General features: G+C 25.8%; 1 protein-coding gene across 3 annotated transcripts in view; it reads right to left on the reverse strand.

Annotated features, from left to right (window-relative positions):
• Positions 1-15,291, reverse strand: part of LOC148228054 (uncharacterized) — an 86,553-nt gene that overhangs the window by 20,475 nt on the left and 50,787 nt on the right. For all 3 annotated transcript variants that reach the window (XM_088201004.1, XM_088201002.1, XM_088201003.1), the window contains one exon: positions 8,439-8,574. In XM_088201004.1, coding sequence (XP_088057130.1) covers positions 8,439-8,574 — 136 coding nt within the window. The remainder of the gene's footprint in view (positions 1-8,438; positions 8,575-15,291) is intronic.

A 15,291-nucleotide genomic window follows, 5' to 3' on the forward strand; every position in this document is an offset into this window, starting at 1 on the left:
ATCTCTTGTCAATGTGACTGATATTTAATAATTTATATCGTGTGCTTCGTGAATTATTCTTTGAAAAAAATTTCCGCGGTTGTGTCAAATTTTAACTAAGGAATATATTTTTTATTAAATATTTAAAATGGCTTTGTTTATGTTCCCATCCGTTTTTATTAAGAATATTAATATTGCATTGCATTAGGAGCGAAACACAATAGCACTTGTATTTTTATTGTATCTTCAAAATTATGTGAATACAATATTTAATAATACTTCATATTTTAAAATATTCCGAATGGCTTTTGTGATTTATCCATCTATTGTCACGTATGGTCTGCACTGAAACACTTGTAAGCTCTCTTGACTAGTATGATAAAGCTTTAACTATCAAACATGCCAGCGATTATTATTTTTTTATATATTTTTACAATAACATATTTTATTGCTTATAAGGGGATTATACATGTATGTTTATTGCATTCTATGTTAACTAAAATAGGCTTTCTTTTAGGATAACACTTTATTAAATATAATATAACTTGTCTAGAATATCAAGAGAAAACTCAACAAAGTATAAATATTTTCAAGCCCACATTTAAAAATATTTTTGAATTAGTAAATATCTAGCAAATTTTGCAATAAGATGTAAATTACTAATACATAAAAAAATATATTTATATACAAATTATACTTCATTAAAAAATATTATTTTATTTGATGTGTTTTTATTGCAATTATCAGAAAATATGGATTAAATTAAGTATTATTAAGACATATTCTCATAGTTAAAGTTTGAAACTGCTTTATAGACAATTATTTGATTAAGCCTTTGCTAACTTACAAGCTGTATAATCTGGTTTTAATATGCATATATTAAAAAAAAAATAATCACTAACGAATAATATCAATTAATATTATATTTTCTTTAATCAAAGTTAAAATTAAGAGTTTTCCAATTAAGTATCGAGTATAAAGAAAAAATATAGTAATCACTTAAGAATATTCTAATCTTACATAATTCGCTATTTTCTCAAGATTAAATCAATCAGCTGTTTGCACAGGTTGAATAAAATTCATAAATAAATTTGTATTAAATATATTCTTTTATAACTTTTGCAGTTATGAATAATATAAATTAAAGTTAGCTTATTATTATTATTTAAAATTATCATTCAGACGCGCCAATATAATAATAAAACTGAGAATCGTATAAAGACAATTAAAAATCAGTGACTCAAACCTATCACATATTGTTTAATATTATTAATAAAAATGTTTCTAATCCTAAGATACTTAAAAAATATTATGTACATTTATATTACGTGCAAATATACAAGAGCTAAATAAACAAGGAAAAACTATACATAAAATAAATCAGCCTTAATTATTATATGCGGTAATAAAGTTTATAACCGCCATATACATTAATTACACAAAACAATTTAATTTATGGTATGTAGAATAAAGTCTTAAATGCATATTTATGGAAACCACTATTAAATTTATACATACGAGAGAAATACGGTTTTTTATAAAATAAAGATAGAAGGTTAATTAAAATGGAAGCAAATTTTTACTTGATTAGTAACGCTGCGATTAGTGTGTGATTAAATTGTTCGTGTAATTCATAATCCAGATAAGTACAAATTTAATAATCCATTTATTTTTTGCAAAGGAAAAATTTGCCTATTTGTTTCTGCTTATGGCAATGTCATTATGAACAGACTGTTCCTAATGACATTGAACATCATAAATGAATGTTCTGATAGTTTTAATTATATAATATAAATAATGAAAATAAGTGTCCAAAACTATTATTTAAAAAGCATTTATAAAAAAAATGCTTTTCAATAAATAAAGAGATTTCACAATTAAATATAATGTATAAAAAATTCTGAACATATTGAATTCCTTTATTTTACAAATTAATTTTCCATATTTTTACCATGAATATAAACGTCGCTTTTGAGGAATTTTCCTATCGCTTTTCATAAAATTATAATACAATACCCACACAGCACAATACACATGGATATCGAGCGTGTTGGAAGCGAACACGTTAAATAACAATCTGCAGGGTTCATAATGGCCACACGAGGAAACATGGTCAACTCAATTAAGGATAGGAAGCCCTGGGGATCGAACCCTGGTGCTCTAGCAGTAGCTATGCCAAAGCCGCGACATCTCCCACTTAACTATCGTGTAGGTGTGCCCTGTGTGCTATGTACGTTGCGTTTGGTGGCACTAAAGTTTGGCCCACGGGCACAACTAGGTACCGCACCACCGCCATATTACTGGGTCATGTTACCAAACATACTCCACCTGGGTATCGGATAATCAAAGTGGACCATACTGTTAACGAAACCCTAACGACCTGATTCTAGATGCTACACTACAGACTTGAAACCATCAGATAAGAGGTTGTTGAGCATATATGATAATTATTTGATTATTAACTAAAATATTTTAAATTTATTTGATTGTATGTCCATATAAATCAAACAAAAATTTTACATACTATTTTACCAGTATGCTCTGTTTATTTAAAAATTCAAACGTTTATTGCAAACATCAACGCCCTTACATAATGCAGCCCCTCTGCGGGGAGACGCTCGCGATGCTGCGTTGCTGAGGGTCTGCGCCCCCTAAATACCATCCTTAAAATATTGCGTCTCTGGTGGCATATTCACTATGTAATATATACATATACGAAATTGTTTAATAAGCGCTTAGTAAATTAAAAAATATCAATTATCTTTAATTCGGCAAAGCCTTAAAGCTTCAAAGGTATTTTTAGGGCGTGAATTCGTGAAACGCATAAAATAAAATAGTTATGTAATTAATATAAATAAATGACATAGCTTAATAATAAACAGTTTTTACTGTTTCAAGTGAGCTTAATTTTTGGTTATAAAATATAAAATGTTAGATTGGGTTCATCTTTTATAGATTAGCGTTTATGGACCAATGATAAATTAAATCAGGCATACGTTTACAGCGTGCAAGGATTGTAAGATTATCTTATAGGTAATTTTCCAGCCTTGATTAATTAAAATTCGTCCCTTGAATCTGAGAGATGGAGAAAGTCAAAATAAAAACTTAGGAAGTAAGTTATATTTTACGGGTAGCGCTAGATTATGTTGTAATTGCAATTATAAGAGATTTTATTTTAAATTTGAGTGCAGATTTTTATATGTATTGGTAATTTTTAAAATCTTAGCAAAAGTCAATAAAATGAACATCTACAAAATTTAATTTATTTGACAAGATCATGAATGAAAAAAAGCTACTAGTTTATTTAATTGAAATATTATACACAACCATTTTTAACTCATTATGCTTAAATTTATTTATGGATGTTAATGAATTTTTTATTTGATAAAACTATAATAAGCACAGGGTTTTACAGAAATACTATTTTCTTAGTCTAAAATTGATAACCCACAGAAACAATCCCTCAAAGAGAGTATCAATTTTATGTCGCAATGTTTAGAGCAGAGCATTTAAAACAGTTTTTAATTTATTTTATAAATAAAGATAAGTAAATAATGACTATCCTCTAGTTATTTTGATAGTCTGCAAAAATGTATCACACGAATTTTCGGTTGGTGGTCTAAAAAACTTGGGAAGTGCTGATTATGCTCAAATATTATTGACCCCCACAAATGTGTACATACGTGCAATATCGTTTAATTTTTAAACCTTAATCACCATTGCTTTCTGCCATTGCTAATTAATACGTTTTCATAATGCAGTCGTTAAAATTCACGTGTAAACACCATCGAACATTATCGTGCGTGTTGTTGGCTCAATTACACATCGCCCCCGAATAACCATAACCATAACACTCATTGCAAATTTTCGTATGCGAACACATAAACGACCGCTTTATGGTCAATTTTGCGCTTCTCCATTTTTTCAAAAGTGCAATTTTTTAAATAAAAATATTACTACATTTCCTGACCAATTGAAAAAAAAAACTATATAGAAAAGTATTTTACTCTTTGGGTGTGTTTCGTTATTTTCGTCGAAATAGACCGTGTGATTGATGATCTCTGAAAATGCGGCCACTTTCGCTTTTAGCACTAAACGTGTCGATAAACATTTTTTTATTGTGCCACTGAAGCGAGCTGTGGTGATAAAAAAATAGTTTTAAAAGATTTTAAGGGTTGAATATCGTTGAAAATTCGCAGAGGTTCATTCATCAATCTTTCTCTCCTGTAATGCGGGAATCGTTAGCATCGTCAGATAATAATTTATAATCTTAATACTGTTCGCCTTTCTTATCTTGATTCTAAAATGAACGGTAAATAAATAATTTCTAACCATGACTCCATAATTTTCGTCAGATTAAACAAAAAATATATAACAAGGCGCTACATTAAACCAAAATATCCTTGATAGAGTTTTCGAATTTGATTTGCATTGTTGATTCTAAAACATAAAATATAAGATATAGATAATTGTTTTATAGATTATCTATTTTAAGTGCAAGGATTGTAAGAATATCTGAGCTTTTAGTTTATAAGCATGAAATAGCTAACGGATGTTCAACAATGTTTGAGGCATTAACGTCTCGTTGCAGCATCCATGCAGAATCCTTTTCTCAGGCAAATCACGTATGCAGGCCTTCACCGTTCAAGAATCCAAATAAGAAAACGAACATAACGAGAAAGACAAACACGATGGGTTATATCCTTATATCCAACCTAACCCTAGCCCGCTGGAGTATATTAACGCACTGCGATTACAATATTTATTCCCTGGAGGGTCCTGAAACGCACACATACTTGTGTAACCCAGTTTTGGATATCGATCGTACACTTAACGACGCCAAAGGCCTCGGACATTATCTTCGATCTTGGATACGGTTAAAGATGTTGTTCAATCCGGTATTGGATACCGATAAGTATTGATGATTAATATAGGATACCGAATGGTAATCATTTATAATAATTACATAATCAATACATTTTAAATATGTATCAAATAACCTTTAAATATGTTTATTAAATAAATCTTGTACTTTATTGTAATATACATAATAAGTAAATATATTTAATTTTAAATTGTAATTAGTATTTGAGGATTGAAATTTATTGAAAAGCTTAGTGTGATTTTATATAGAAAAAATAATTCGTTTTATGCGACTAACGTAATAACGTTTATCCAGGAAACAAACAACGAAAAAACTTTACCGTAATCTAAAAAGAAGATATAAATACTCGAGTAAAAATATATTATGAATTATAATATTAAAAATGTATCATCTTAATATAAAAAAATAAATTAAGACCGGTACATTGAGACAAAGACATAAAGAAAAATCAATCGATACAAAAATTACGTAAAATTTCAGCTAGGTTTCCGCAGGCTAGTTTTCTCAGGCCGTTTCTCTTAATTTTATATACTAATAATATTTATATTAAAAAAATACTGACTTATTATCACAGCACTCATAACTAATTAAAACGGTTTTAAACCAATTGCAAATTAGTGACGAAAACGTGAATGATTATTATATTAAATGGAAAATACAAAAAAAAATAATTAAGGAGTAACTTTTACCACACGCAGAAAACTCTTCACCTCTTAAAAGTGAACACAGTAACTGCAATTATTAAAGAATGAGCTTAAGATACCAGGATATACATCTAAATCTTTAGCTAAAATTCATTAAGCTTATTGTGAAACTGGGGTCAAAATAGCTTGCTGCAATTGCAACCATGAAACCAATATTTGACAAAAATTGCGAAATTTTGTAAAATATTAATAACATACATTTGCTGAGTGTGGAGTAACAACATTAATTTACTTTTTTCGAATCTTTAAGTCATCAAAACAATTTAAAAAAAATGCCATTATATAAGTAATATTATAAACATATTACGAGAGAGTATTATAGCTTACTAATATCCAGAAACAATGACTATGATAAGACCAGATCTTAATTTAAATTTGACATAAAATGTCTAAAAATAAATTGCATTAAAGAAAAACAAATATTTTTTATAGCCCTAGATTTTTAGTTAGATAAATAGTCTTACATTTAGTAATTGCAATATTTTTTTACTTAGTAATTTTTATGATTTACTTTGTGATTTTTTAATAATCATATTATATTCTTATTACTATTAGTATTATTTTATATTTTAAACTTCTAATAAACTATAAAATTGTTATAAATCAGCAAATTGTACTCAAATTTAAATGTATATATTTTTCTGTTCATGATTAACGTTTTAAAAAAATACATTTTTTTATAAAACACGGAAAAAGACAGTGTTAAAAATGTATTTATTGTAAAACAAAAAACAGTAGATTATTACTAAATCTACAGTGCAGTTTACAATGCAGTAAAATCGATAGATGAGCTTTTGGTTTATAAAGTGGGGCAAGTCCATTTTGTTAAAAAAAAGAATAACTCTTTTTTAATTTGAAATTAACTTATAATTTCTGTTTTTAATCAATTCACAATCATATCTATAAATCCCAGTGTGAATTTTTTACTAATAATTTATTTTGGTAAATGATATTAATTTTTTGTTGATTTTAAAAGTGAGGCAATTCCATTCAAAATAAAATAATGTTAGTTAATAGTTTTAGAAGGCTAAAAAATATATAAAAAATAAATTAATATTGATCTTTATAATTATTAAAACTGTGAGACCGGTAAGTAAAAATTATTATAAAAATAATACTTGCTACTAAGAATGGGTAACATAACTTAAGACACAAACAGAAAAAAAAAATCCTGTTATATTTTTTTTTAAATTAAAACTATCAAAGAGAAGAAACAATTTTTTTTTAAATATTGATGGCGAAACTGTCAACTTGCTGAAAATCTTCTGAATACGAGTTTTAAGAAATGCGCCGTATAAATTGTATTATAAAACATCAATCGAAAGTAATTTAAAACAATTTAGAGCTATTGATTTATTGCTAAAACGGGGTAGGCCAAAAATTTTCGACAAAATAATATTGTCATTCTTAAATGGAAAAACTAAGCCTATTACTAAAGATAAATAGATAGGTATTGTAGATTTATTGCCTTATATGCCACCTATACATCATGAGTAGTTTAAAAATTTGCACCTTTATTAAAAACAATTATTAATAATACCCTTTAGGTATTTTGTTATGTTGTATTTTTTTCTCTTTTCTATAAAATAATATTCGAAAAACTATGAAATATTGAAATAAAATAGAAAAGTAAAGAAATAAATTATTCTATTGAAAACAGGAAATCAACATTTTTATAAAAACATTTTAAGTCCATTGTGCCCTATTAAAAGTATGTTGTTTTTTTTTTAAATAACGCGGATTTAATTATTGCATATATTTTTTTTATAGAAAAAGACTGTTAATAAATTAAATAAGTCTATTATTGCTTACTAATATTTTTAAATCGGTTCAAATGCAAACCATTAAATATTTAACAATAACATAATACGGACTTGCCCCACTTTTAAAATCAACGGCTCATACAGTTAAATCTTGCATTTTTTTAGACACATAAAATAGAATGTACATAAATAAAAAATGTGAATTATTGTGCAATTTCATGTATGTTAGTAAGTTATAAAGCAAAACTAAAACATTATCTTAAAAAAGCATGTTTAATGAAATACGCACTGAAATTGTAGTATGAAATTTATTTCTAATATTATTCGATTTTTAAAATGAGTCTGGCATGAAAAACATCACCTTTAAGCAACATGATTTTATATATGAGCTACAATTTATATTGAAATATAAAATTTGCACTATTTATTGTAAATATTATATTATAGAAACGCTTATTTAAACCATATTTTTTTTTTATTAAATAAATGATTCAAACAAACTCTATATTTATGATACTTTTAAAAGATACTGTCAACGCCTTTTAGTTAATTCATCTTTTCGGGTGCTTTATTTAAAAATACGTTGAATTTCCAACAATGGCAAAATTATCGCCATCGCCATTTCAGACAAGATAGTGATTTAGGGGCGTTATTTATATCTTCAACTCTTTTAAGTTTGTTATCAGATCTCTCCAACTTTTTATGGTGACAAGCTATTTATTAAAGAGTAAAATACCCAACATCTCACTATACATTTTTTACGTTACTGAAATAAATAAAACCTCAACGATCTAATATTGAATCTCAACAAGCTTCTCATATATAATAAGACACATTATGTATGTAGGACATAAATAAAAATGGATATAGATATACGTCGTAAAATGCACGACATAAAATTATTATACACAATAAAGCGGGTTTTATACGTAAGGATCTTGTGAAATTTTACGATTTTAAGGCGAAATTTCGTCTGACCCGCAGAATCCGTTTATGCACGCCTTTCAAGAATCTCGATACTAATACGGAACGTTTTACGGTTCAGTAAAATATTTATTGTGTTGTTATTTATATTATATAAAAATGTATGTATTAGAGCTTTCTTACCGACAACGTGCATATAGCTGGTTTTCATCGCAGTGTGGAACGACGGAGCATCTGCTGATACTTCACATCGGTATCTTCCCGATAAGGATATGGGTACTCCGCGTAACACCACTGTGGCTGGACCAGATCTGCCAATCTGCAACAAAATATGCTTATAATATTATAAATTATACTATGCTCAATTAGCATTTATAATAATTAATGTAGATTTAATCGAAAAAGCTCAAAATTATAACAAACGATTACCGAATTAACTTCAATATAACGATGGATAATTTAAACATTAACTCTTATATTCCATTTAGTAGCAAACAGAATTTTATTCGATAAAGGTCTGGGGAAAATGAGAACTACGGCCCCAAGGGCCAAATTCGGGCAGCGGGAAGCCACACAGCTCAGTTACTAATTTACATCCGAAGTGTAAATAAGAAAAAAATATCTAAAGAGTTTGAAGAATAAGCAAAAAATATAAATACCTTTGACTTCAAATGTTTTTCATTATTAACAAAAAAAAACAAAAGAAGTACTTGCCTAAATAATTCCATTCAAAATAAACTGTTTTGAATTTGATTTTGATGAAATATTAGATATATAAAAAAGAATGCATAAATAATTAAAAAAATATATAAGTACATATAATTATATAAAAATTTATAAAAAAATAGAAAAATTTGTAAACACACAATCAAATTATATGAATTGTATATATGTTACAAATTAATGAGAAACGTTTAAATACTATTTTGGCATAAAATTAATTGACTAAATACATAGAAATAAATAAGTAGACAACTATAATAAATTTTTATTTATAAATGTATGAGCGGTGCAATTAAATTAAATACTGAGACTTTTTTTTGAAAATCGAAATTTTTTAAAATAATCATAAAAATCATCATAAATTACTCACCATTGACATTTTATTATAATATAATAACACCTTATTATCAAAATATATATTTTTTATATAAGAAAAGTTTTTTATCAGTAATGAATTAATTTATAAATATTTGCTAATTTACTAGCATACACCTGGGAGTAAGTTAATCTTACGTATATTTTCATAATTATTTCTGTTGTTATTTATTTATTAATATTTAATATTGCAAGTAAATAATAATAAAAAAATCAGTGATTTTATTACTTTTATTGCTTTATTTATTTCGCTAATTTTTTTTCTATGTTTATGTGTTTATAATTTATTTTAACACTTTTATAAATTTTGTTTTTTTTACATATGTAATATATACTGTGGATTTTTTTATTTATATATATTTTATTTCTAAAATATTTTTCCCTTGTTAATTTATTTTGTACTTTTTAATTTATTGGTATTATTTTGTATAGAAATTATTCACAAAAATTTTAATTTAAAAAATATATTTTATAATTGTAATGTTTAAATTTTTTAAAATTAAATACATATGTAAATATATAACAATTATATTATATGGAGTAAATATCTATCTTGAGTACCTCTAAACAGTGAAAAATCGGCTGCCGTACATGTACGGCGGTACTCCTCAAAGGGTAAAAAGTCCAAAGCTGCTTGGGTAGTTGTAAATATATCACTATTTTAAACTATCTAAAATTATTCGCTGCGTTACAAAATATCATTCGCTTTTTTACTACTAGCTAACTCTGGGTAACATATTATATTTGTGTATTTCTAAGTCTAATTTTTTTGTGTGCTATTTCAATTAATAATCTTTTATTTTTGATGTAGTTAATTGTGATTTTTCAAGTGTGAAAATCTGTCAAATTTACTCAATTAAGTTAGTTTTGTGCTAATTAGAGTAATCGGACTATATAGTAGATACTAAAAATATCACAGCCATTGTATTTTTGTTCATAAAAAACATAAAGTTTTTGGTTTAGTAAATTCGGATTATTAAATGCTATTAAACCAAACTAATACAGTAGTTTGTAGTACATGATACCCATAAAAAACTATAAGTTATACAACATAACCTTATTTTAATGAAGTAGCCTTTGCGATGATCTTTATTGACTCACTCTGTTCTAACCATTATTTTTTAAATATCATTTTTGCACTGAATTCACTTTTTATTGCCAGTAATAAATTGTTTAAGTATCGAATCGTAAGCATTGTATCAGTTTGTAACACTGTCAAGTTTATCAATAGAAACACCATTTAATCCATAAATTGGACTACTATAAATATGTCTCAAAACAAAGATAGAAGGCATATTTATCATACAATGGAGAAAATAAATCAGCAGGTCACAAAAGCTTAAAAATTTTTTCCAATTTACACAAGGCGTGAGAATCTTGTTATTACGCTATTAAGTCATAAACTTCAACGGGTATATGACACAAAAACAATACAAGTACATTGCAAAAAATGCATCTTTTATAAATGCTTGTATTATTAATCAAAGAAAACAATATTTTTGTTTTACATATGCTTTAATATGAATTACGTTAAAAATGTAGTAATAATGTTAATATAAATCAATACAAGTTAATATCTATAATATTCTAAGCATATATTGTACATACATATATTAAAAATGCAGTGAAATTTTTTTTTTTTAATAAAAAAGTTTAAATACCTGTTATGTGGTCCATTTCTTACATCAACAATTCAACTTGTTCTAATAAATACTTTATATAATAATTATTAGTCATCAATAAGATTTATATATTGTTAGTAAAAAAAATATGAAGTGGATGTTAAAAAATTGCCTTTTTATTATATAAAGTATTAAAAAATCTATAAATAAATATGACTTAGTCATAAACAAAATTGAGGATACAACGTCAAGTTACGCAAGAACTAATTAGTGAGTGTGTAAAAAAATTAAACTCAAGGTCATTAATATAGAAACTATTGTTTATCTATAGCTTCTTAGAAAGTTATCTTAATTTTATTGCTAATCTAAAATATGATAATTATGTACTATTATATAATTATTATGTATATTAGAGAGTAACAATAAATATCAACGTGAATAAATTAAATATTAATTTGAAAGTCATATCTGATATTGTGTTTTTTTTTAGAATTTTTTACAACTGTGTTCAGGAGTAGACTAATATAAAATAAATACAATATTTAATCAATTGGTTTACAGCATTGCTTATCTAAAGAGCTTTTTCTAGTTTATTAAAAATAAATACTAAAAAAACGCATTTTTCCATAAAACGTACAATATGCATAACTACATAATGCGCTATTTATTCAGCAAAATTCTTAATTATCTTAAAAAAAATATTTTTTTTTATTATGTAAATGGTAAAATGCATAAACCTACTTTTTCATATAAATGTTTATAGTGAAACGAGGCAATTAATGTTTTCTATGCTTTTCAAAGCTGCATTCAAATTCAAGCTGGTAGTTATGTTTTCAACGCTTAGTAAATATTTATATTACTCTTACGTGTTCTTAAAATTTTTATACAATTTTTTTGAACGTTTATATTTCTATGCCATATTTTCTTGTTTCGTTGTATTTTTACAATTTTATAAACTCTATTTTTAGCAGTATCGAAACCGCAGATACTATAGTATATTATATGATAGTTACTAAAAATAATTATGTCACGTCTGTATTTTTTATTTATTACATCTAGGTTTTTCTTTATGTATAATGCATAAACCCTTTCGGCGTATTTAAACAAAAAAGAAAAGATTATATAACTTTACGAGTTTGCGACCCTCGTCAATTAAGGGTAGGTCCTCCGCCCTAGAATATAATACACATAGTGCGCTATCACGACCAAAATAAATCGTAAGAAATACGCCGAGTTTACGTTAAATACAAATTGCTCGTGTGTTTTATAAATTATATATTTTAATCAGCGCACATAAGCACATTTTAATTATTTTAGTCAGCAAAGCGAAGCCGCAAGGGGTGGGCTTGTAGCCGACCACAAATTAGTATATATCAGAGTAGCGGTTTTGTAAATTTATAAGTGCTCTATTGCATATTAAAATAATAAGAAAACATTTTAAGAAAGTTGAACAAAAATTAAACATATTTAAGGAGAAGTATAAATACTACAATTGTTAATAAAATAATAAATAAATAAAAATCGAACAGTGTAAGATTAAAAAAAGAATTTTCTTTAAAATGAAAGTACTATTTAGATAAATAATTTGTAGGGAAAAATACTGAAGTTTATATTAAAAGTCAGTTCTTAAAAATCATATTTGTGTCTTATGCTGCAATAATAATAAGTTGTGTCTAATCTTATATTAAAGATAAGTTTATATATACTTGAAAGGAAAATATATAGCTTTATATTTTAGCTTAATTCATATTTTTTAAATCACTGATTTAATTCTGTTTTGTAATTAAATTACAATTAGTTAAAGACGGCAATAACCTGTTATAATGGCTCTTTTGTGAGTGTTAGTGTTAAATATTAATAGCATTGATGTATAAAATGAAGAGAAATGACTTAAGTATACTTCCCTGAGCAACTTTAGCTCAATTTTACGCAGTACTGAAAGTGCATTATTTAGTAAAGTAATATAACATAATTATATATAGGTTGTATAATAAGCCATCATGTCATACTGTCTCGAAAAAAACTGATTGTTAAAAAAATCTGGCACCGTTTTTTATTAAGTAATTACGTACTTTTCAACTTATAAACAAATGATTGTAATAGCTTTGTACAAACAAATAATTTTCTTAGAATAAGTGATATTTGGTAAAGGTGTAGTAATTTTCAAGCCTATTAATTTTTCATTCAAAATCATTATTTATGTGTTTATTTTTACGTCAGGAATACGCCTTAGATGTTCATAAGTTGCTTACGTTTTTGAACATCTGTAAAAATCTCTACTTATGAGGCTTCTTACATTAAATTTTTAGAATTGATTCATAATGCATTTTTGCTAAAATGACGCTTGGTAGGAATTCATACACTAAAATTGTATTTTTTTATAGCTGATAAAATTAAATGTATTGTCATAAAACGGCACAATATTATTTTTAAATACATATATAACAATGTGATGTTGTTCTTTGTTGCTTTTATAGATAATGTTTGGTTGCGTATGAATGCGGATATGGCTACTAGGTCCGTGGGCACCGCTCGCGAGACTTCAAACGCACGTGTACCGTGTCTCTTAACTCGAATTTTAATAAAAATGGATAATTTGCTTAAAAATGCAAAACAAAATTTAATTTTAATTGTGACTAAGCTATTGAATAATTTGACAGTTATTCAAAAAACAAATATTTGTGTGGAGCGAATTGTATTAAATATGTATATGATAAATTTGGTATATGCAGTTTATTATATATTATACATAACTTCAATAAAAATAGTTTTACTAGCACGTGTTGAAAAGCAAGTGACAGAAGGTGTGCACATGAATATGAGTCAACGTAATTCGCGAAGAATATTTGCATTTGTGATGTATGAGATCTTTCCATGAAATCCATCTACGTTTTTTCTTTCAGCGAAGGATATGAATTTGCGGGAAATCGCAAGGATACTGATGTGCAGATGATGCGGAGGATGTGTAAACGTGAGCTGCATACTAGTAGGAAAGTTTTATCAAAAGGAAATTGAACACGTGCGCTGAAATCTGCATACGGATGCAAAATGGTCAAGAAAATTTGGGACTTAAACGACTGATTTATTTTAACCGTGAGTTATATAATAAATTAAAATCTGTAGCTTATGAATTTAAAATTTAGTTTTCAAAAACAGATATTTCCTATTAACAAGATTCGTATGAAAAAGCTTTAACGCTATTTTGACACTTCAATATCATATGATATTCCATTTTATTTAATCATAAATATGGCGAGACTTTTACTATACACTATATATATATATACATACGATTAAAATAACTGTTCCGTGTTTCGTTAGTATAATAATACATTTTTAAATTGAATTGCGCAAATATAATGTTTTTAACCAAATATCGTATATAATAAAATTAAAATAATATTCGGAGTGAAGTATATATTTACATTATTTCAATACAGTGTTAAAATAACTTAAGAGTTACAGGTAGACTGCAATTGAAATCCGTTCATTTAAAACTCGAATAAATAAAAGACTGTTTTACAAGCGAAATATTTTTTATGTATTATATATATATATATATATATATATATATATATATATATATATATATATATATATATATATATATATATATATATATATATATATACTTCAGTTATATTCAAAGAGCTTTATAAACAACATATACTATTCATTTTTGTTTTATTTTAAATATCAGTATTTATAAAAAATCTTTTAAATATGTATGTTTTTACAAAACCCAACAATAACATGATTTTTTTAAGTTTTGCTAAAACTCTTATGTATTAATACAATTAAATAATTTTACTTTTAAAACTTTACAATATTTTGATAATATATAAATAAAAAAAATATTTTATTATAAAAGCGAAATAATAAAAAAAGTATAAATAATTACATAAGCTTCTCCACATTGTATTTCATCAATATCTTGACTAAAATATTAATCACATTCCAGTATTAGTATTTTTCTTTCAAGTACTATTTACATAAAAAGCATATGTTTGTCATATTTTCTGCTCTTAATATGAGGCTTGAAAAATCAAAGTTTTTTTAGAAAACTTTACATGTAATTAAATCGCCAAAAATATATCATAAACTAAAATAGTCTCACTTTTCCTATAACTTTCCTTTAACAATTTAACTATGTTTGATCTTTGATATAAATTAGTGCTATGAATTTATGTTTTTTTTGTTGATTTATATTCATGATATAAAAGTTAACAAATTAAACCTACTAATAAGAGCAATCAAGGATCGACAAACATTTTGTTATCGCTGTATGAGATAAGCAAACAAGAGGTAAATTGATT

Source organism: Plectrocnemia conspersa, unplaced genomic scaffold, assembly GCF_051122295.1.
Source record: "Plectrocnemia conspersa isolate PC_06_02 unplaced genomic scaffold, ASM5112229v1 ptg000012l, whole genome shotgun sequence".
Lineage (NCBI taxonomy): Eukaryota > Metazoa > Arthropoda > Insecta > Trichoptera > Polycentropodidae > Plectrocnemia > Plectrocnemia conspersa.